Source organism: Rhinolophus sinicus, chromosome 14, assembly GCF_057876585.1.
Source record: "Rhinolophus sinicus isolate RSI-liver-muscle chromosome 14, RSI-T2T, whole genome shotgun sequence".
NCBI classification, from domain to species: Eukaryota; Metazoa; Chordata; class Mammalia; order Chiroptera; family Rhinolophidae; genus Rhinolophus; species Rhinolophus sinicus.
The window spans coordinates 130,703,046-130,728,870 of record NC_142514.1 but is presented as its reverse complement, the minus strand read 5'-3'; the positions used below and the strand labels follow the sequence as shown (position 1 = coordinate 130,728,870).

The 25,825-nt window shown below is 36.1% G+C and overlaps 1 protein-coding gene across 8 annotated transcripts in view; it reads right to left on the bottom strand.

Annotated features, from left to right (window-relative positions):
* Positions 1-25,825, bottom strand: part of DLG2 (discs large MAGUK scaffold protein 2) — a 1,894,072-nt gene that overhangs the window by 1,653,555 nt on the left and 214,692 nt on the right. For all 8 annotated transcript variants that reach the window (XM_088791538.1, XM_088791536.1, XM_074335659.2 and 5 more), the window contains one exon: positions 2,132-2,277. In XM_088791538.1, the coding sequence (XP_088647664.1) occupies positions 2,132-2,277 (146 nt within the window). The remainder of the gene's footprint in view (positions 1-2,131; positions 2,278-25,825) is intronic.

Sequence of the window (25,825 nt, the reverse complement as noted above, 5' to 3'; positions counted from 1 at the left end):
GACTGTAAGCAGTTTTCTCAACAGAAACTTTGCAGGCCGAACGGGATTGGCAGGGAATATTCAAAATAATGAAAAGCAAGGACCTACAACCAAGATTACCTAGCAAATCTATCATTTAGAATTGAAGGACAGATAATGAGCTTCCCAGGCAAGAAAAAGCTAGTGGAGTTCATCAACACCAAACCACAATTACCAGGAATGTTAGAGGGACTTCTTTAAGATGAAAAAATAAAAAGATAAAAAAAAAATCATAAAATGTCAATAACTACATATCTGTCAACAGTTACTTTCAATATAAATGGATTCAAGGCTCCAGTCAAAAGATAGGGTGACTGAATGGACAAGAAAACAAGGCTCTTACATATGCTGCCTACAAGAGACTCACTTTAGATAGAAAGGCACACCTAGACTGAAAATAAAAGGTTTGGAAAAAGATATTTTAAGAAAATGGAACTGAAAAAAAAAAAAGCTGAGGTAGCAATACTTATACATGACAAAATAGACTTTAAACAAGGCTAAAACAAGAAAAAAAGGAGGACCCAGTAATCCCACTTCTGGACATTCATCTGAAGAGACAGAAAATGCCATTTCAAGGGGACATGTGCATCCATATGTTCATTGAAGCATTGTTTACAATGGCTAAGATGTGGAGGCAGCCTGGGTGTCTGTCAATGGATGAGTAGATAAAGAATAGGTGATATATATACCTGCAGCGGCAAGAATGAACCTGGAGGGTATTGTGCTGAGTGAAGTATATCAGAGAGAGAAAGACAGATGCAATGTGATTTCACTTATATGTGGAATCTAAAGTACAAAATAAAGAAACAAACAACAAAAAAAAAACAAAAAAAAACAAACAAAAAAAAAACACCAGAAACAAACTCAGAGATACAGAGAATATTTTGATGGTTGCCAGATGGGAGAGGGGTTGGAGGATGGGTGAAAAAGGAGACAAGACAAAGAAATACAAATTTGTTGTTACAATTAGTCATAGGGATGTAGGGTATAGCATAAGGAATATAGTTAATAATATTGTAATCACTATGAATGGTGTCAGATGGGCACTAGATTTATCAGGGTGATAGATGGGAGGGGTGTTGGGGAGCAGGGTAAAAAAGATGAAGGTATTAAGAAGCACAAGTTGGTACTTGAAAACTGTAGTCAATAATATGATAATAACTACGTATAGTGACAGGTGGGTACTTGATAGTCAGGGGAAAAACTTCTTAAATTATATAAATGTCTAATCACTATGCTGTACACCTGAAATTAATATAAAAGAATATATTAAATGTCAACTATAATTGAAAATTTTATAAAGGTGGGGAGGGAAGGTGAACGGGAATAAGAGGTTCAAATCTCCAGGTATAAAACAAATAAGTCATGGGGATGTAATGTGCAGCATGGGGAATACAGTCAATAATATTGTGCTAGCGTGGTACTGTGTCAGATGGTTGCTGGACTTATCCTGGTGACCACTTCTTTAGGTATATAAATGTTGAATAAGTATGGTGTATACCTGAAACTAATATAATATTATATGTTAGCTACATTTTATTTAAAATATTTTTTTAAAGACTGCTCACATTCCTAAATGTATGCAGAATCTTTGAATCAACTTACAGGCAGCTATCCAGAAAGAATAGCCAACCACCAGATGCCACCACATTTTGCTTATGCATGAACATTCCAGACTGTTGCCCTGAACCAATCCAGAAGCAACAACTACTTCTTCCTCATGACTATTCACCTGTCCCAGAACTTCCCCACTTCACATTTTCCCACCCACTCACCCACCCCCTTGTAAATTCTTTCAAAACAACTTACATCTTTCTTTCCCAAACTCATTGTATAAAAGAGCTCCTTCAATCCCAGGATGGGGACCATGTTTGTCTTCTCCCTCTAGCCCTGCTGCTGGTGGTTTAGACTGCATGCCCCAGGACCTGATCCTTTCGCTGGCTAGCACACGGCTCAATAAACCCTTTCTTTGAGGACAACTTTAACAGTATGGTATTACTATGTTTTGTTATTATTGTTGCCATTTGTTGATAATGATTATCACTATTAATTCTTTACCAGCAGAAGTAAGTCATAATACTATTTAGTTATTTCAGAAGTTTCAATAATATACCTCTGCAGACTTTTGAAGGTTATCATGGCGTGGAGCAAGAAGGGATGTCTTCTCCCATTTCTGTGCCACTTGATTGGCTTCTTCTATCTTCTGCTCACAACTTTTCTGAGAATTTAGCAATGTCACCTCATAAAATTCTTGAATATCTGTGAAGAAAATGTAAAGGAAGAATAAAAATGTCATGTTCCACTTCATATATAGCTTCTGCATGCATGTGTATATGGAAAATTTTTGCTAATTAAAAGAACTGCATGAATGTGTATCCCAACAAAAGATAACAAAAATAGAGGAAAACCTGAAAATTGCATGTTTGCCTTTATCAGAATTCTTATAGCAGCTTTATTCATAACTACAAAAACTGGGAGCAAGAAAGATGCCCTTCCATTGTTGAATGGATAAAAACATTGTAGTATATCCATATAACGGAATACTATTCAGCAATAAGAAGGAATGAGCTATTAAGCCATCCAAAGACATGGATGAATCATAAATGCATATTGCTAAGCTAAAAATCTACATTTTTTCATTGTATGATTTCATTTATATAATATTTTGGAAAAAGAGAAAATAAGTACAATAATCAATGATTGCTGGAGGTTCTGGGACAGGGGAGGAGGATTGAACAGGTAAAGCACAGGGCAATGGAAACATTCTCTAATGATATTGTAATGATGGACATTTAACATGAAGCATTTGTCAAAACCCATACAACTTTACAACATGAAGAGTTAACCTTAATGTATGCAATATTTTTCAAAATCATTTAAGTCAGGTCCAAGATGAAACACAGACTGTGACAAAAGAATGTAACCGTATTACAAATGTAGCATGCTTTTGTATAATTTCTTTGCCTTTGGTTCTACAGTCTCCGCTCCGTTTCAGGTCATCACCGTTTTTTCCTACTGCCTTTAGTGAGGTTATTTCATACATTTGTAATACAATAGAGGAAACAGTGTGGGATATGTTGGGACTCTGTACTACCTTTGCAACTTTTTCATGAGCATTAAAACTACTTTAAAATAAACAATTTTTTGAATTGCTTTTTTTAAAAGACATTACACAATCTCTGTCAGAAATCTACCCAAATGACCCCCACAATGAATGCTTTCATAAATCCATCTTTACGTTTAGGATGTAAATGACATTAAAAATTATCCCAGAAAGTTAAATTTCATAACCTTTTAATATATGAAACATGTTTTTGAGGACATCTGCTTCTGACACTCTGGCTAAGTACTCTGCAGATTAACGAGGTACTTGGTAGGGTGCGTGCTTTGAAGCATCACTGATGTTACAGCAGATGGGGTAAATCTCCAAGGAAAATCTTTCATAGACACAGACACACACACACACACACACACACACACACACACACACACACCCTGAGCTGAATCAGAGCATCTAGGTGGTTGGAGTAACAGTGGTGAACAGACAAAAAGAATGAGATTGTTCTGAGGACAGGTACCAATGACAATTGCTACCAGCATACTGGATCTTATACCAGTAAGTAGAAGTAAGGGAGCAAATCCTTGAACTTTCTCATTGAGCCAAGATCCTCAAGGGATGCTGAAGTAAGTCTGTGTCAGTTCCTCCCCCCTGGCTACTGGCAGCAGGAAGGAAAAGCTATACATATTTTCAAAAGGAAATCTTAAACCTTAAGGACTCTCATAGATTAGGATCAAGAAATGAGCTAATAATCAAAGATCACAAACCAACAAAAAAGGCATGTCACTATGGATGAAATTCAGCAGGAAAAACAACAGTAGGTTTAATGATCAGTTATTGTTGATTTTGGAATTTCGTGGTGGTATAGGATATAGAAGAGCTATGCAAAGTTTTAAAGAAACAATAGTCACAATCCCAAAGATGAGCAAATCAAAAGTATGTAGTAAGCATGAACAAGCAGAATGCGGGAAACAAATGTAACTTCTAAAAATTAAAAATATATTTTTTAGAGATAAATTAATGGGTGGCTAGAGAGGTAAGTTGATGACATATAAAATATAATAAAATGCTAGTGACAGAATCTATGTGGTAGGTGCACAGACATTCACTGTAATATTCTTGTAACTTTGCTATGTTTGAAAACTTTTATAATAAAATGTTGGAAAAATATGTAATTATTTAAAGTTAAAAACTCAATGAATGGTTAAACAGCAGATTAGACAAAGCAGAACTGGAAAAACAAACCCAAAGAAAATACCCAGAATGTAACACAAGAGAAAATAAAATAGAAAATAAGACAGCAATACCAATATATAGAGAGTATAGATGAGAAGGTCTAATATTTTTCTAATAGATGGCTTCGGGGAGAAAAATTGAATAACTAACAAGCAATATATTAAGCAGTAATAGAGATAAAATTTTTAGAACTTATGAAAATACGAATTCACAAAATCTTGAAAGTAACAGCTTATACTAGAGAGAATAAATAAAAACCTATGCCTAGGACTAAACATATAATGAAATTGCAGAATATCAAAGACAAAGCAAAGATCTTAAAAGCAGTCAGAGAGAAGAAAAACTAATCAGATTTCTCAATAAAAATAATGAAACCAGAAACTCATAGACACAGACAATAGTTTAGTGGTTGCCAGAGGGTAAGGGGGGCGGGGGGTGGGGGGTGGGAGATGAGGGTAAGGGGGATCGAATATATGGTGATGGAAGGAGAACTGACTCTGGGTGATGAACACACAATGGGATTTATAGATGATGTAATACAGAATTGTACACCTGAAATCTATGTAATTTTACTAACAATTGTCACCCCAATAAATTTAATTAAAAAAAAATAATAATAATGAAACCCAGACAACAATAGAATAATAATTTCAAAATTTTGAGAAAAAGTAGTGTATAACCTTGTGCTCCTTTTCAAATCATATATCTGATTTAAAAAAAAAAAAAGAACACTTGTATCTAGAACATATAAAGAATTCTAAAAACACAGTAAGCCAAACAATCTAATAGAAAATGGGTAAAAGATTGAACAGGCATTTGACCAATAATAATAATAATAATAATAATAATAATAACAACAATAATAATAAATGGCAAATGAGCAAATGAAAAGTTGTTCAACATCATGACTCATTAAGGAAATGAAAAATTTAAATCACAGTGAGATACCACTACATATTTATTAGAATGGGTAAAATGAAAAAGACTGATCATCCCAAGCATTGACAAAAACGTGAAGGAACTGGAACTCTCAAACACTGATGATGAGAATGGAAAATGGTACAGCCATTTTGAAAAACAGTCTGGCAGTTTCCTAAAAAGTTAAAAATAGAGCTACTACATGGTCCCGTCATTCTTGTTTGAGGTATTTATCAGAGAAAAAGAAATATATATGCTCATATGGTAAGTCAAATCTGGCAACAACCCAAATATCAATCAACAGATAGATGAATAAACAAATTGTGGCATACCCATACCATGGCATATTACTCAGCAATAAAAAGAAACAAGCTAATGATATACACAACATGGATGACTCTCAAAATAATTATGTCAAATGGAAGAAGTCAGAGAAAAATAAGTGCATCTTGTGTAATGCTGGTTATATAACATTCTAGAAAATGCAAACTAATCTATATTGACAGAAAACAATTCAATGGTTGCCCGAGAATGAATGGGGTAGTGGGGAGAGTTGGCAGCAAGGGGTAAGTGGGAGGGGTTACAAAAGGTCAAGAGGAAACTTTAAGAAGTAACGGATATGGTCACCATCTTGATTGTGCTAACAGTTTCACTGATGTATATATGTCAGAACATATTAAATCATGCACTTCATATATGAGCAGTTTATTATGCATCAATTATACCTCAATAAAGTAAGTGAAAAAGGCAAGACGCAAATTGAGAGAAGATATTTTTATAACATATACGCAAAGGAACCATATCCAGGTATGCAAAGACCAGCAAATCAAAAAATGAAAGACATGTAAAGCAAAAAAAAATTTTAAATGGATAAAAAGTATGAACAGGCATTTCACGTTAAGGAAACATATATCACTGATAAGCCTGGGAAAAGTTTCTCAAGCACATTAGTGATGATAAATACCAACTAAGATCATAATGAAATACCATTTACACCAGTATATTGGCAAAAATAATTACATTTGACAAAATAAGACTAATAAAAAAGATATGGATCAATGGTAACTTTTATTTCTGATGAGTGTGAATTGCTGTAACCATTTTAGAAAACAGACTTGTACTATCTTATAAAATTCTATATTTGTTTCTCCTATAATCTAGCATGTCTACTACTCAGCATGCATCTTAGATAAACCCTTGCACATGTGCACCAGGAAAGAAACTAAAATGTTCATAGAAGCACAGATCATGATAGTAAAAAAATTAGAACCAATTCAATATCTATCAAAAGGAAATGGATAAATGATATGAAACTTAGGTAGCAGTGACAGTGAATGAACTATAGTATGATGAAATGACATGAATAATAAATCTTAGAAACATAATGTTGAGAGAAAAATGCAAGTTTCAGTGTAAAAATACTTTTGTAAAGTTCAAAAGCATATCAAACTATAGATTTTTAAGCACCTATACATACATATGTGAAAAAACATATAGACCATAGCAAAGAAGTACATGAAAAGATGCAATTATAATTATCTCAGTGTAAGGGATAAGCAAAAAAAATGTGATAAGGGAAGAACACATTGGTAGATGCAAATTAATGGTAATGGTCTAGTTCTAGATTTGGGTGGTAATTTCAGAAATGTTTATTTTGTTATTATTCTACATATATTATATATAAATTATATATATTCTTTTATGTGTATTAAAAATTACCTTTTTAAAATAATGAAGAAAATTTTAAGTGTTTCATAAATATTAAGATTTATATTAAAAAGTTATACTCAAATTTTATGCACAACTACAACATTATTCTGCCACTAGTAATAAAGTAACTGTGAAGTCATGTTTGGAAAAAGTGTAAGAACCATGCAGATAAAAAGGTAAAGGAAAAAGGTAAAAGCCATACAGACATAAATCCTTTCCAGATTTTTTAATATAATAAAAGTTGGTAGGATATTAATTGGATTGACAAAAGTCAGCAGAATAAGGAATAAAAAAGTAACCTTCAAAAAATAAGCTATGTTTACATTCTCTGGTCTCACGTCTTAATTTAAAATAAAAGAATAATGACTTGTAATAAGTAAAACCATTTTTTCAGATACCAAATTTCAAGATTAATTTTCTTTGCATAAATTTTAAGGACATAAACATTGTTTCATGCGCAGCATTTACAAGTTGCCAAATTCTGAAATATTAGGTGTATAAATTATCCAGAAATAGAAGCAAGCATATTTATCATATTCATTTTAAGGATTCATACCAAGTTATGAAATGTAAGTTTTGAAACATAATGAATAGTGGGGACTTGATCACATCTAGAAAAATCCAATGGACAGTATCTTACTATTAAATTTGAAAATCTTCATTAACTTATAACCCCCAAACCTGATGAAATGCTCTAGGTTTATTTAACTCTTGTGTCTACTGATTCTCCCTGCCTAAGCAACTACTAGAGAGGAAGAAGTCAAAGATTACTTCAATTTGAATATAATTCTACAACCAATGTCAAATTTTACGTCTGGTTTGTCAGCATTATTTTTTGATGCCTAACATGTTGATCGCATTCCAAGCATCTTTTTTTTTTTTTTTTTTTTTGCCCCCTCTCATGTCCCCAGCACTACAAAAACCACCACTTTCAGTCCATGCCCACTGCCAGAACTCAGGCCCTCACCATGTCTAATGCACACTCTTTCCTAGGTCCAGAGGCCCCTTCCCTCACACAGAAATTCTCCTTTTTCTTCATCGCAAGTCTCAGTGCTATGCCTTTGTAAAGAGAATATTTGAAGTCAAAGATCTAAGTATGAAACGTCATCAGTACAGAAATTGTTCTCACTAAAACTGAGTTCAACTGAGTAGGCCATGTGTGAGAGTAAGGACACCCAAGCAGCTACCATCAAAAAGAAGAAATGCTTGTGTGGGGAGTTCTGAGGGGAGGTGGGCAAAGCTGCTTCTTTCCTCCCATTCCCACAAAGCAGTGCTCAAATCTATTTAATTGTTATTTCTCATTCTCCTTTATATTACATGTAGTTGTGTGCCCACCTAGCCTTAATTGAACATCTCGATTCAATAAGTAATTTCTAAGAGCCAGACAAGGCCCTTAAGAATGAAGATGATGTCCTAACTATATCCACGTAGTCTCTACTTCCTAGCATCATCTTTTACGTTTAGTAAGCACACAAAAAATGCTTGCACATTTTATTTGCATTCCCTCTCTATTTAATGCTTAAATGGAAGAAAAAGCATTGAATAAAGTCAAATCTCTTCACACTCAGGACGGCAGAAAACATGCATATTATTTGGATTATGTTTTTATGTGACTTGACTACTTGATTTAATCACAACTGCTAGCACTATTTTTTCAGATATCAAATTTCAAGGGCACATTCCTCCCTCAAATGAAACAGTTTCACTACCTCTGAGGAGATATTCAATATAAAGTCTCAAATTCTTGAAGGCATAGCCATTTTGACCTCACAATGCTTTCTTGAAATAGTTTATAAATTAGTGTCAAATTTACAGATGAGTGCTTCTCAAACTCTAATGTACACATGAATTGGAATCACGTGTGAGGTCTTGTTAACATGCAAATTATGACTAAGGTGGGGCATAGGGCCTGGATCTCTGCATTTCTAACAAGCTCCTTGTGGGGACAGAGTCCCAGAGAGCAGTTTCCAGGTTCTCGGCCTCACATGGAAAGGTGCTGACCCCGGTAGTAGATGGACGTCAGCTGTGGCTAATTGACATCAGCTGTAACCAGTTAGCCAATTAGCCACTGATATAACTGCCGGGGTGTGCTGGTTAGTCAGTTGGTTGGTTGGCAGGCAGAAAAGCGGACGGCAGGTTGCAAGTCCTGTGACTCCAGCCTCCAGTGAGACTATAGTGGTATGACTCCTCTACCTATGTCTCCGTGGGCATTCCTTTTTGGCCTAGCTGTATCCTGTGTTCTTATGTGGGGAGCAGCGGGACCAGAGACCCCACAGATGGCCCCGCACAACAAATGCGGAGTGAGCAGGGTCCCTCCCATGACAAATGGCGCAGTGAGCAGGGTCCCTCGCAGGACACTCCTAGATGATGTCAGTGGCTTCAGATCCACCAGCAACACTGGACCTAAGAAATAGCACCTCTGGAGTACTATTTTTTTCTCTTTTTTTTTTGAGAGGCAATGAGCATTTATTTGAGATCAAAGAATAGCTATTCAGGAATCACTGATTCAGGCAGAAGCCCAAATAGTGTTCTGATGGGGAGACAAAAGCCAGGGGTGTTTATGAGAAAGGAAAGGGGACAATTACATCAGTAGAAGAAACTTAAGTTTTCATACTCTCATTGCAAACATCTCTTGCTGAATTATCACAATCTTCTTTTTTACAGTTAGGGATGTGGAGGAAAAATCCCAGGAAGAGAAGCAAATTGGCAAGAAAACGCTGCCCATTGATTGAAAAAGAATAACTACTTAGTGGATATTGTTGACTAAATTGATTCAGATTCAATTATCTAGAAACTCAATTAAAAGGAACTATATTTCAGTACTCTGCCTTTAGGACACATCAAAACAGAAGAAAAAAAAAAAAACAAGAAAAAAAAAACACAGCTTCTAGGTGATTTTGATATCTGAGACAGTTCCCGTTCAGTACATTTCCTCTCCATAAAGATGAGATGTGACCTTTGCAAGGATGATTCTGGTACAGTTAGGTTTTCAGTTGTCAAACAGCATGACCAAGTGAATCCATAATAAATACGACCATCTTTTTAAACACACCCTTAAAAATTCATACACTCAAACTACTTCTTCCAAGCCGAGACAATCTGACATGACATGCTTATTTCAATGATGGTGCAATTATATTTCCTCAAAAGACCCATACAGTTCCTCTTTGAGATATGCCTTTCAACATCTGAGAAATTCATTTTGAATATCCTCAGAAGTGGCGAATCTTTTTTCATCTGAGAGAGATTTGATTTTTTTTTTTAAATGGCCGATATTCATTAGACAAACTGTGAATATGGTGAATGGTAGAGAAATGGATTTCCTTTTACATGACTTGAATTAAATTAAGTCATGAGACATTTTTCTTGTATGACTCACAAATTGCTCTGCAATTATCTACTTAATGACAGTAAAACAAAAAAGTAACAAGAATACAAAAGGTTTACCATATTTACATATTTTCTTATCTATTAGGTCACAGGCTGGATGAGAAGTGACTGTGGAAAGGCTCTTTTTGCTTCCTCCCATGACAGCCTTCACGTTACTAGGGATAGTGGGATAGCATGATGGGGACAACTGTCGTCACCTCTACCCCCTGCCAACTAGAAACCTCTTTGGAACTTGTTACTGTTGGTTCATTTCATCTGTGTGGGTGTGTGTGTGTGTGTGTGTGATTGGCACATATGGCTACAACTCACCAAAGCTTTTTAATCCCTAAAATTCACAGAAATCAGCTGAGGATTTTGACCTTACAGCCTCAGTAAAGAGATGGTAATCTATGTAAGACGTGCCTTCTTATAAAACATATGCCTTATGCTTCTTCCAGCATCCTTGTTCTCTGTAGAGTCTCCCGTACCACACACCTGATTATGAATTCATCTGAGCAGTATAACACAATTTTCCTGTGATATTTAAAGACGCTACAAAGTGCAGTCTGCATGTTCCATTAGCCTTTCCTGAACACTTGGTTCTGTTTGGGGAATCAGATAAATGCTCATATCCAATTTCCCTATGCTGCATCCAGATCCCATACTTTCTCTTCTGTAAAGTGAAAAAATATTATTGCCCTGGTCCATTTAAGTCCAAGACTGCTAGACACAGAAACAAAATTTCCAAAAAAACTTTATCAGTATAGCAAGTGTCCTAATCTTAGACTCGCAACCAGAAAAATTTCTTGAAGGATATTACCTAGGACTAGAAGAATGAAGTTGAATATGAGTGGGCTAAAGTTAAATGTGGATGGAAAGAGAATATAAGTTAAATTTCACAGCCAAGAATAGAGAGTGAAAGCAAGGTCAATGGTAAGTACAAATCAAATCAAGTACAAAATTGGAGAACAAAAGAGACTAAGCCAAAGCAAAGATGAGTGGGAAACCCAAAATCCAACTACATGATCAAAACCAATAGACACTGGTTTTGGAAAGACCAGAGAATGAGGAAACACTTATACACAATAGGCTCAAGCAAATTTCCACAATGTTCTGATATGATTAGGCTTCTTCAATGCCTTGACAAAGCACAAAGTGGGAGGAAGAGAGGGAGGGCAGTGGAAAGGAAGGAGAGAATGGGGGGGGGGAAGGGCGGAGGAAAGATGGAATGATGGAGCGAATCTTGGTTTCAAAATACTTTCTTCTACTAAAAGGAATCGGGGCTTTTTGGAGAAAGGATCACTCCAGGACTAGAACAGGGAAATTATAAGGTGAACGTGGAACACTCTGTTGCGCCAGAAAGTAAGGAAGTGCTGAAAAATTATGGGACCACATCAAAAGGCCATGAAAGCCAGCTTGAAGGAGTTCTTACTGACCAAATCGGAAACAATTTGAGCATTAAAATAAGCTCATAATAGTAATAGGCTATAACTTATTGAATAAAATCAGAATCAATGAGTCCATCCTGACATAAATAAACGAGTAATTAAGTGGAGGAAAAGAGAAAGCTCTTCTTCCTTACAGTAGAATTCCAGCTAATAAATCTAGAACAAATGATGGAATTAGAAAATCACCAATGGAAACATACACTGCAACTAGTGGATAAAAATGTGATGAGGAGCATAATGTTACACAGTCTTACAGTGTCTCCCCACGAATTAGATCTGGCAGTAGGAGCTCCTGTTACAATGCACCAAGAACAACATAGCCTCATTGCTGTGCTATTCCTTCCAAAAATGCATCAGCTAGATCTAATCTTGAGGAAACATCGGACAAAACCAAACTGTAGGACATTCTACAGACTATCTGGCCTGTAGTCTTCAGAAATGTCAAGGTTAAGAAAAGAAAGGCTGATGCAGTATTGCAAATTAAAGGGGACTAAAGAAGCATGGCAATTAAATGTAATGGGTGATCTCGATAAATCCTAGACTAGAGAAATATAGCTATAAAAGGCATTTGGGAGACAAGCGCTGAAATTGAACATGGAGTGTGTATTAGATAATAGGATTGTATCAATGTTAAATTTCCTGCTTTTGATGACTGGCCTATTCATGTAAGGGAATAGTCTTATTTTTAGGAAATATACATTGAAGTATTTAGTGATAAAGGGGCCTGATGTCCCCAACTCACTCTCAAGTGGTTCATTAATATGTACATGTATGTATGTATGTGTGTGTGTGTGTATAAGTGTGTATATATAGAGAGAGAAAGAGAGAAACCCACACATATTGTATATTGAAAATGATGAATCAAAGAGGGCAAAATGTGGATAATTGGTGAATCTGGGTAAAGTGAATATACAGGAGCTACTTGTCCTATTCTAGAAACTTTTCCATAAGTTTGAAATTATATCAAAATATAAAGTTTAAAAAAACAGGAAGGCGACTAGGAGATATTAGGGGTAAGTATGAAACTGAGAAGTATTCAGTAACATACATTAGAAATATCTAGAGGAAAAGGATTCAAAGAGGAACACAGCATAAAGTGAAGAATATGATAGAAGAAATGGGCAGCTGGGTAAAGCCTAAGTGAAGCCATATAATAACCTAGATGTTAAAGCACAAGCATTCAAGTCAGATGGACAGGCCCTGGCTCTGCTACTTACTAAACGTGGGAGCCTTGGCAAGTATACCTATCTTCTCTAAGCGTCAGTGTCTTCACCTAGAAAATTTACACATATAAGTACTTAAAACAGTCGAACAGTTACAAAGAACATAATAAATGCCAGCTATTATTATTTTGATTAATGCATCATCTTTGAACAGTGCTGTGTACACCGGCGGTCTCATTAAATGTTGGAAACATTCTGAACACAGAATATGCTTAGTTAGGACTTGTTTCTTCCAGAACAGCCAAGAGCACAGACACTTGGAGCAAGAAGTAGAATTAATATTTGAGAAAAAGGGAGACAACCTATTTACAAGTAAACAAAAAAAAGTAGCTAATTGAAACAGAAATTTTCATAGAAATGCAGTAAAATGTGCATAAAGCAATACACGGTATGTTTTTGCCTCCGAAAAGAGTTTTTCAAAATACCACCCGTAAGACAAATTTTAACTCAAAATATCTCTGGTGAATAAGTGTGACACTTCAAGTTGTTCAAAAAGCAGGCACTAAATAAACTCAAGATATTGTTAATGCAAATCAGTTATGTTTTATCAGCTCTTATATTCCCAAACCACCACCAGGCATGTCTTACTCTATATCTAGGAGATAATTAATCTTTCATTTCACATCAATCTTCCATGATACAGGAATGTTATAAATCTTTTTTATTTCACAAAGATTTACCGTGTAAGCTCTACAAATGTTGGAAAGGTAAGTAACTATAAATAATCTGTTATGATCCTAGTTTTAAATTCCATACTCCTGCATGCCTCCACGCCTTCCCACAAATCTAAATATCTTTCAGTCTGTGATTAGGTATTGATATTGCTCATTGATGGAAGAAAAGGAGGAAAGAAATTAACATTTTTCATTTACCCACCAGTCATACTTTGAAAACATCAGTCATTTCACTTCGTCCTTGCAACCATATTATGAAGTATTATTACATCTATTTTAGAGATGGAGAAACTGAGCCTTGCTCCAGGCTGTGCTGTGGCAGAGCCAGGATTGGAATCGGTGTTTGACACAAAAGCTTACACTCTTTTTGCTACAACATGCTGCAGTAATATGCCTAATGGAACACTAGGGGTTCATTGAATGGTATCAGTGCTAAAACAAATGTATCTCATTGTAAATGCATGACTAGAATATTATTTAGGAAATTCTTCAGATCGCCAAACGGAAGGAAAATCAAACCAAAGGAACTTTTAAAAAACTTTCCAAGGCCTGTTACCAAGAATACTTACTAATCTCAACTGCACAGTACTTAGCAGAAGCTATTTCATTTCTCTCTCCATCAGCAAAGCTTCAAACAGAATGAGTTTGGGCTCCAGAGACTGTATCTTCCTCGCTGAAGAATGCCAAGGGGATGCAAGGATGCTTCTGTATAGAGGTAGCTACAGACAGTCAGCACAGTTCAGCTGAGAGGCAATTCAATGTGAATAGAGGCTACTACAAATGCCTTTATTGGCATCAACACCTTCTCGGTTCTGCTTTACTGACGCCATGAACACGGAGTATTCGATAAATATTACTTATGCAATAATACCATAACAATTTTTTTTCCTGTGGGCTTGGATCTACCTTTAGCAGAAAATAAGAAAAGAAAAAAAAATGGCAAGATAGGTATGAAATAAGAAACCAGACTGGAGGGGAAATGTTACTGTCGGGCACATATGTATAGATTTATTTAATATTCTGTTTAATGGTGATTTTATGCAATTTTATAATCAATCCAATTAAGTACCTCAGATGGGGCCAGAATAGCATTCAGTCTACAGGAGATGTTGTCCCTAGAGACATGTGCTAAGTAGGAAAACAAAATTCTGTCTCTGCTATGCAAAAAGATGGTATCCCCTTCTTCTCAAATCTTGTAAAGAGGAACTCTTACTGCAACTTAGTTTTTGCCCAAAATAGTTTTGTTTATTTTCACTTGTTTTACTTTGTTCTTCACTTACTTTTTTCCTTATTTTGGACATATCATTCTGAATCATAACACAAGATCATATAGACCTTTATTCATATAAATACCAAAAGCTTAGTCTCTTCCTATATATAACATGAAGTAAAAGGTGTTTCTTTGGCAGATTAAACATCTAATGTCAACTAGCACTTGAGAAAAGTGTCACATTCCACTGCTCCAAAAGGACTAATTTAAATGACAGTCTGCAATCACTTCATTTGGAATTTGTACAAGAAGTGAAAGCTGATGGCTAATCTCAAAAGAAATATTGCTCTTCAGCACCAGTGTACTAATTTATCTGAAAGACCAATTGTAGATTATAAAAATTATTGAAAATATACTCCTGTAAAATTTATAACATTTTATTATAATTATGGTATAATTTCCATTATATGTAATTACATAATTATACAAAAATGACATAATTATAATTTATTAAAGTGTATAAATTATAATAATTATGTAAAGTTAATTATCATATACATATCATTATAGCAAGGTATAATCATATCCATTATATTATATTAAACTTAGAATGTACTATACTAAGTAATCTTCTTAAAACATACTAGCTAAATAAAATTATGGCAAAATAAAGCCTAGAGTCATTGAACATATCCCCTCCCTTTCTTCCCAACTTCCCTAATATGTAAAAGATTTGCATAAGAGAAAATTATATACCCAAATACAAAAGTACAGATCACAAAATTTGCTACACTATGTATTTAAGCTATTATTAGTTTACTTTTATGTTAGTTAAATAAAGTATACTGCCTTTTGTTCTGAAATAAGAGTGGAAAGCCAGCTTGTAGGTAGTTGGTTTTTGTGGTACAAGAACGATCCAGTCCATTGCAGTCCACAAGCATGACAGGAGCTTCGTGGTTCTCTCTCAGACTCCCTAGTGTGGTGCAATAATCTTGAAACAGCTGGAAAGCCACACCAAGCCCCATCATCAAACCAGAAGGCCATCTGCCTACTCCCAGAGAAGGACAAGTTCATGCTAACAGTTCCACTGACAATCTTTGGAAAATAGTAATACTTGCTCTTGCTTTATTGAAAAATACATCTATGAGCTCCTCCTCCTATTTTCCTAGTTCTTTTCTCATTCCCATCCTCCTTTTCCCTTCCATCCCTAGACAATTCACTCCCAGAGCCATTAGGTAAAGTGGAACAAGATTATTCTGGTGGGAGGGAGGGTGGGAAAAGAAGCTTTGGACGCCCAGAGCAGGGTACCAGAGCTCAAACAAGATAAGGGAGGCATCTACCTAAAGCAGTTATAGAGCTGGACAGAGTGAGGAAGCAGTTCTCACAGAGAAGTAGCGTGATGGGAGCTGTTGAGAACAGGCTTCAGAGCACCAAACAGTTAGCTACTGTTCAAGCATGGGGCCAAAGCCTGACCACTATGAGGAGGGCACCCATGCTGTGCCTTGTCACAATTAAACAGGGTAAGGAGGTCATCTATGCAGAAGGATACACTAGTGAGGATCGTGAGATCCTGAGGTTGGTGAGCAGGGTATCTATGCTAGGGCAGCAATGATAATGGAAGACTGGTTACATACAGGGAGGATATCAAATAAGGAAATAAAAAAGGATAAGGAGAGTCTATTAGAAAAGAGAGTCAAAATACAGAAATAAAGAAAACTGCAATTAACTATATGGTATTGGACTGGAACTAGAGGTATCAGTGTGAACTCATGGTTTTCAACAGATACAGATATTAATACAGTGAATGTTTAAATGAAAAAAATTATTACAGTAAAAGACAGATCCTCCTCAAAATACTTCCCCTCTCTTCAAACTCACTTATCCCATCATTCTTGCCACTTTCTGAAGCAGTTCTGGAAGTCCTCTCGTGAGTGTCTTTAGTTGCGCTGTTGTGGCTGCCTCGATGTCCTGAATCGATTCAAAACGTTTACCTTTCATGGTCATTTTGACTTTGGGGAAGAGCCAGAAGTCACATGGTACTACATCTGGTGAACAAGGTGGATGAGGACACACCGTAATGTTTTTATTTGACAGAAATTGCTGTACCAGAAGCGATGTGTGACACGGAATGTTGTCATGATGGAGACTGAAATAAAGACATTCACGAAGGAGGACTTCCAGAACTGCTTCAGAAAGTGGCAAGAATGATGGGATAAGTGTGTTCGAAGTTAGGGGGAGTATTTTGAGGGGGATTGATGGCAATGTGACTTTTACTGTAATAATTTTTTTTATTTAAACATTCACCTTGATCACACCTCTTACACAAAAAGGAAAAGAGCAACTTCACAGTGAAGAAGCCTAGACCTAAAATCAACTTTAATCAAGTTTTCAAAGTGAACATCAGTATATAGAACAAACAGAATCATGTGTCACCTGGTAGGAGGCAATGAAAACAGCCTTACTTTTATGATATTCCTTCTTCAGAAGTGCCAAAATCACACAAAAAAACAACAACAAAGGCTGAGGAACTGTTCCAGAATTAAAGACATTGAAAATACATAACAACTAAAGGCAACGTGTGATTCTAAACTGAATTCTTGGCTATAAGTCACATTTTTATTGGGACATTTATTTTTTTTTTTCGGTGGTTACATTGAAGTTATATAGGAGAATGCCCTTGTTCCCAGAAAGCATGCACTAATGTATTAGGAGGAGATGGAACAACAGGTAGACCACTTACTCTCAAATGAATCAAGAGATAAAAATTTTTGTACTGTACTTTCAAGTTTGAGATTGTTTCAGTATTTTTAAATACCTTAAAAGTAAATATTAAAAATTATTTTCAAAAAATAAAAAAAGAAAGAAAATTATGTCTAAGAAATAGAAGATGTAAATTCTTCCTTGTTGTCTAGAAAAACCTCTTACGTAACTTTTCAACTCCAATAGTCTATTTTTGCGTGAATAGTAATAATACTGTTTGCCAAGCCTTTACCATAGCAAGTTAAGCATTTTATATATTTATATAAAATATCATTTATTATTCCAAATGATTCTATAAGATAGGTACTATTATTTCACCCACTTTACAAAGGAGAAAACTCAGGAAGAGAGAAGTTAAGAAGCTTACCCAGTTTGCTCAGTTCATAACTTTTAGAACCAGGATAGAAGCCACATATGTCTAACTCCAAAGCCTATTTGTTCTTAACTACTTACAAACTGCCATTTTATGTCTCGAGTAATTGTTTTATTCTCTTTGTTTTGCTCTGGCTTTACAAGGATTTTATTTTGTTTTTTTTTCATCTGGAATGCTTTATGGCCCATGACTCAGCAGTTCCACCTCAAAGATTCTTTCTCCCTGAAGCCTCTTTCTCCAGAAATCATTTCTCCCTTCCTCCCTTTAATTGCCTTTGCACTTTGCATTTATCTTGTGATTCTCGCAGCCCCATATCACTGACGTATATCACCTGGAAGCTTTACAAAGTTAGAGGACAAGTCATACTCCACTTTTTATCCCTTATAAGAAGTGGTTGTCTAATTTTATCATGCAGCAAAATCACTTAAAGAGCTGATTTTAAAAAAGGGGTGGGGGGCAGCCGGTTGGCTCAGTTGGTTAGAGCACAGTGCTCATAACACCCAGGTCGCCAGTTCAATTCCCACATGGGTCAGTGAGCTGCGCCCTCCACACCTAGATTGAAAACAATGACTTGACTTGGAGCTGATGGGTCCTGGAAAAACACACTGTTCCCCAATATTCCCCAATAAAAATTTTAAAAAATAATAAAATCAAGGAATTTATTTTTAAAAAAAAGATTAGTGGGCCACCCCACCAGAGTTTCTGATTCAGTAGGTCTAGCATAGGGCCCAAAATTTTCTTTTCTGATAAATTTCCATGTGGTGCTGATCTTGCTGGTCCAGGGACCACAGTTTAAGAACCACTGCAGTAGAGAGCTTTGGAATCTCTAGTAGAGTCTTGCCAAAGTAGCTATATACTATTTTAGGATTTACAAAACTATAATACATAATCTTCTTTGAATATAATACACCCAAATAGGGATATAATATATCTATGCTATAGAACATCTCATATTACATGGTAAAAATCAATTTTTGGTCTATTTTCCCCACCTTTCATCTATTCACTCATTTATTCCACAAATATTTATTGTGCATGTATTATGTGCTTGGTACTGGAGATACAGCAATGAGTTAAACACAATAGTCTCTGCCCTGATAAAAACTAACAGTCTGCCAAAAAGAAAGAAAGAAAAGAAAAACTTCAACCCATTTTTCGGTGTGCAATGCATACATTTTATACAAGGTTTGCCACAGAAATAAAAATGATAAAAGTAACCAAAAATAAGTAAATAAATAAATAAAACTTCCGTACCTTCACTTCTATTTCCTTTCTATTTTGTTTTTTGGGGGAGTAGAGAAACAAAGTGTTTATTAGCACAGTAACACATTGAAGTTATGCTATAAGATGTTAGGCAGAGAAAGATTTGTTTGTCCGGTAGATTTTTCACTCTGAAGTACCTGAAGGGTCTAAATTAACCTTCAAAGTCATGTAGACATGAAAACATGGCACTGTCCCACCAACTCCTCAGGGGACAATAGAAGGAGAAGCTGAACAGATGGACCGAATAAAAGAAGTGGTAGGAAGACCATAAAATAGGGACTCCTTATGTCCATCACAGGTGGACTCTCTTCCATCCACTGGGAAAGGAAAACAAGGATCTTGCAGCATCCTTAGGAATCCATGTACATTCATGTTGTCCAGTAGTAACATCTTCTTTCTGGACATACTATGGACATTTGTAATGGTTTAGTCAAGTTATTACTAACGTTTCATGAATGTCAGGCTAGAAGAAGTATAGGGTGTAAGGAGAATACATGATGGAAAGCTTGTTCTAGGGAGTTTGTTTCTGAATGGAAGGAGAGCTTTCAACTGAGACCTAAGGATGAGGGAGCATTTTCAGGCATGTAAATTTGGACTCAGAGAAGGGGAAAGGATGGAGAATGTGCAAAAAACCTGAGGAAGGAGAAAGCATGGCAAAGGTGTTAAAGAAATCCAGTAGAGAAAGAGAGCGATACGAGACGAGGTCGGAAAGCCAGGCTGTTGTATTCCATATTTGAATTTTAAAATCTTGAGAGCAGAGATCATGCCAGTAAATTTTGTATCATCATGGCCAGAAAGATAGTATGTGCTCAATAAATGTGGAATTAAAGGATCAATAAATGAATGGATGCACGTGTGCATTAATAAATGTATGAGCAAGGAGTTTACATGGTGCAAAAGATAGGCATAAAATTATATGGCATGGTCTAGAAACAAAATGTTGAATGGACCAACATAAAAAAGAGAAGGGGTCTGTGAGTCTGAATCATGCAGTGCTAGAACTGTGAGAGGGCTGTGAATATCTTAACTCCTCACTGTACAAACGAAGAGACTGCGGCTGGTGAATTAAGGTGCCTTCCTTAGTAGTGACTAAACCAGGATTTGAAACTCCTGATTCCCAAAGAAACTTTCCACTCCGGACATGGCTTGCTCTGTACCTAAATGAATAAGAATAAGCCTCTAATAGTCGCTGTGCAGGCAGATGCCAAGCACGTCAAAACCTTATCCCTAAAGGACGCAGAAAAAGCAGCTGCCACAATGTTTCCAGGTGGAGCTTAGAACTTAGCTTTGGAGAGCCAAGAAAAATACCCATCCTGCCCTGTCATCAAACTGATTCATTTAAAGTTTTAAAAAATCAGTTCACCATTTCCTTGTGTACCATTAACCTAAATAACAATAATAATAATAATACAAATGGTATAGAAGAAACACTCAGTACAAAGCTATCTTGAGAGCACTTGAGGTCAGACTGTCATGGGAAGACTCTCTCCAAGCAGCTGCATAACTACCTATAATTCACAGCGGGTTAGAGTCAATAGAGTTCTGAAAGGCTGACTCCACATTCTGTTCCTCTTTAGGTAACTGCTGTTTGTCAGAAACTTGGACAGACTCTAATCGTATATCACAAACACAGGTTTTGCCCTGAGTGACCTTTGTGTAGTCTGTTGTTTTCTTTCCAGGCTTCTTTTTCTCTGAAGTACTTTATTCATGAAATTCATTAGTAATACGATTACCTAAAAAAAAATATGTATTTGTTTAAGCACCATATTTGTTATTAATCAAAATATTACAATTTGGCTATTTTTTTCTATCCTCCCTGTACTGGTCAAGCACCATGGTAGGTATGCGTTACGCCATGCAGTTTTAGGAAGCATCGGAATGCCTGTCAGACCTCCATTTCCCTTTAGAAGGAGTTCCTACACATAAGGTATCTCACCTGGTCTGGTGATTGCTGAGCACCTGACCCCAAATCAGTCAATTGCTAGATTGGCCAGTAAGCTACGAAATAGCCTGATGTAAGAACTCTGCCTTACAAAATCAGTGATAGGCTAAACCAATCAGATCCTTTCACTTGAGAAGTAAAACAAAAAGAAAAAAAAACAGAAAAAGTGAATTGATATAATGGTAGGAGGAACAGAAGCCAAAACAAAGAGTTTTATTTAGCATAATGGTAGAGAGTAGTATTGGGAGCATTGCGTCTGAGGGTGGGGCTCGATAACCTCGTAGTCAATAACAACCACAACAAAACAATGACAATTTATTGAGCCCTCTCTGTGTTCCAGAAATGGTAAGAAATTCACGTGCATTGTGCCACCTCTATCTTACAACTACCTATGAAGCCATTTTTCTTATTATCTCCATTTCATAGATGAGAAAACTGAGGCAGAGAGAAGTTAAAGAAGTACACAAAGTCATTCCTGTAGGAAGGATTCTAACTCAGATTTGTTTGATTCTAGAATCCCTGCTCTTAACCATCCTGAGTTAGAGCTTGTTTTATGTCTGGAATGACATTTCAGGCTTCAAACAGTGTTTGCTATCCCTGCCTTCTTTGTTGACACCTGAATTTGTACAGCAAACCCTCATTACTTAACGAAAAGAGAACACAGGAAAGGTGGCGGTCTGGACCTAAAACGTATGCTCAGGGATGACTGTGGAATACCAAGGCCTGGAGTCATATTAGGTTGGTGCAAAAGTTAATTGCAGTTTTTGCAATTATTTTTAACCTTTTAAACTGCAATTACTTTTGCACCAATCTAATATTTGCCAACCTTCTAATTGTTATCCACTCAAATGTATTTTATTCACATCTCTGGCGTCTCACTCTGCATCGTTTTCATCATCATTCTTTATGAATTTCCACCATGGAAAATGGTGATAATAATAGAGAGAGGAGAAAAGAATATTAGAATATGACGACAGGTATGTAAATATCTTAGTCTGTGCAATTCACTAAAACTTTATTAAGTACTACCTATATGTATGCAAATGTACACCTATCCATGTTTGTCCTCCAACTAGCATCTACTTATTCCATCTAACCCAGTTTGATACAAAAGTCACAGGGCAGCATAACTACGTGTTATGTTTTTTTTGTCTCTCAATCTCTGTAAATTCTGTCACCACACTGTAACAGAATTCATAGAAAAAATCAGAAAGTGTATATTTATATATGCAGCATGGGGTAGTAAAAAGGTTCAGAGATATGAGTTCTAGTCCCAACTGCCATCAACTAGCTACCGTATTTCCCTGAAAGTAAGACCTAGCTGGAAAATCAGCTCTAATGCATCTTTTGGAGCAAAAATTAATATATGACCTGGTATTATATATTATATTATATTATATTATATTATATTATATTATATTATATTATATTATATTATATTATATAGACCCAGTCTTATAGTAAAATAAGACCGGGTCTTATGTTATTTTTTGCTCCAAAAGACGTATTAGAGCTGATTGTCTGGCTAGGTCTTATTTTCAGGGAAACAAGGTATCTGGCTTTTAAAAGGTCACATTACCTCTTTGACTCCAATTTCCTCACCTGTAAAAGTGGATATTTGAACAAGATAAATTCCAAGACACTTTTAACTATGAAGTTCTGCTATTTAGTTTTCATTTACTTTTGTTAACAAAAGGGTATTGACACTCTTTGACCAGACAGAAGCACGAATACCCTCCAAATATGTACTGGTCAGTTTCCAGGACTTAATAAAATGGTATATAAACTAATTTACTCATGGTTTTCAAAAATAATTTTTGTCAAACGTAGGGATCAGACCCTTTCGTCAAACAAAATCTTAGACAAACCCAGATGGATGGATGGAACGAAGGAAGGAAGGAAGGAAGGAAGGAAGGAAGGAAGGAAGGAAGGAAGGAAGGAAGGAAGGATAGATCTGTTGAAGAGAGGGTAGAGGAAGCCTATCTAGGTCAGATTAGTGGAACCCTACAATTCCAGGGACCTTCACTTAAAAACGATGGCAAACCAGAGAGCAGAGACCAGTCTATCCACTATCTATGTAGAGCAGTATACAAGGTGTGAAAGATATGCCATCTCAAATTGTTTGCAGTCTCCATGAAGAGATCAGGCATAAATTTGGGAACTGACTTAAGAAAACTACAAAACAACAAAACAAAATCTGGGCGAAGAAGGTAAATCTAGGTTGTGAGGAAAAGCACACTAGAGAATGACTCAAGGTCCAAGAATATTATTTAACGCAGTTCAATTAAAAAAGACTCGTACAAAACACCTGTTGAGCAAACCAGGTAAGGACAGTAAAGTAGCCAACAGATTTGGCAACACGGAGGTCATTGCCGACCTGAATGGCAACAGCATCAGTGGAGTGTTAAAGATGGAAAGGATTTCTTTCCCCGTGGCATTTATTCAATAGGTAAGCATCTTATTTCCATGTGTTGATTTATTTATTGTCTGTCTTTCCCCTGTTGGAATGTCAGCTCCATGAGGGCAAGGACGTTGCCAGTTACATTCCCCTCCGTATTACCAGAGTCTAAGTAGTGCCTGGAATTGTAGGTTCTCAGTAAATATTTGTTGAATGTTTGAAACACCACACATTAGGCGAGGCATCGGGGGATGGAGTAGGGATTACAAAATGAATATCACACCATTTCTGTCTGCGAGAATTTACAATCTAATGAGGAAATAGACTAGTTCACAAGCAACTATATCACTGTTTTTCAAACTTGAATAAAATGTGTATCTATTTTAAGTGAACAAAATTGAAGTAGAAAACACTATCACGTTGGAAAACATTTATTATAGACTTACTTAACAACATACAAACACAAAACCAAGTATAAACTACTTATGCTTCTACCTCCTATACAATTATAAAAGCTGAAATTTAAAAATTAAATAAATCAAAACTACACAAGCAATATACTTCAAATTAACATTAATGTGATGAACGATGTTTGTTGAAACTAAACTGCTACATCTAACATAAAGGATATAATTATTATGGGGCAAATTCTTTTGTGTTAACCATGCCTTGATGTCACTTGGCCTTAGGCAGGTGTAAATCGGTGATTAGGATTAAATCCACCTCTGTTCTCTTTACAACTGTGACATTTAAAAGAGTACCACTTGTCTCCAATGAAACTATAAAAACCAGCCTGAAGTATAGGCCTTCCGGGAAATCATGCAGCAGTACCTAGTTACAAAGTGGTTATCCAGACAATCCCAAAAAGGCTTTAGTTTCTTTCTTTTATATGATTATTGAAAAGAAAACCCAAAAATGTTTTAAATGTCAGAGAAAATTTGTAGCCTTTAGTATATTAGTATATTATATATCTAACTCCCCCTCAACCCATGGACCCAGTTGCTCTGTTTTCATATGTTCCTGAGTTACAGGTTACAGGAGGGGAAGAACATACACGTTAGAATCAGACAAATGGGTTTGAATTCCAGCTCTGTCACAAACTAGCTGTGTGATTTTGGACAAGTTGCTTAACTTTTATGAGATTCAAATTCCTCACATAAAATGGGAAATAATACTCATCTCATTATTGTAAGAATAAAGTAAATTGTATGTAGAATAATGCCTGATACATAGTGGTTCATAAGTGTGAATTTACTTTCCCCTCTCCTGGTTCCATCCTCTTCCATAGGTCTCTCCTATGTCATCACCATTCATGATACATTTATTCCACAAATATTTATTAAACACTTTTTATGTATCTGTCACTGCTCTATTTGCTATGGATGGCAAAGAACAGCGCTCCTAGTTTCACGGAACTTACAGTCTATGAAATACCTGACCCAAGTGGGAGATATAAGGAAAACATTTGAGATGAACATTAGGGAACTATAGCTAGTCCCAGGCTCTGGTCTTTGAGGTTAACTACAACCATCTGGATTCACTTATGTTTGGTCAATGGGCCTGAACAAGCCTTCCAACCCTTTAGGAACTGTGAGTGGAAACATGGCCACATGCAGGTCAGTAATTGACCATTTTTAATGCAGTATTATCTTTAATCTGAAGACTAAAGATTCCCTAGCTCTAAATCGAATTGCAGTACTCTCACCTTATTTGCAGTTTTGCTTTCTGCAGTTTCAGTTACCCATGGTCGATCATGATCTGAAAATATTAAGTGAAAAATTCCAGAAATAAAAACTTCATAAATTTTAAATTGCGCGCCACTCAGTATTGTGATGAAATCTCACACAGTCCCTCCTGGGACATGAATCATCCCTCTGCCCAGCATACCCACACTGTGTATTCTACCCACCCATTAGTCATTTGGCAGCCGTCTCAGTTATCAGATAGACTGTGGCGTTATCACAGTGTTTGCGTTCTAGTATTTTACTTAATACAATTCCCAAAGTGCAAGAGTAGTGATGCTGGTTAATTCGGATATGCCAAAAAGAAGCCATGAGGTGCTTCAAGTGAAGAGGCATGTATATATATAGAAAAAACACAGTATATGTAGGCTTCAGTATGCCCCATGGTTTCAGGCATCCACTGGGCAGAAACTCCCAGGCAATCTAAGCCTAGGTCAGACAATCCCAAGCCAACCAACAGATCCATGAAAATAAGATTGTTGT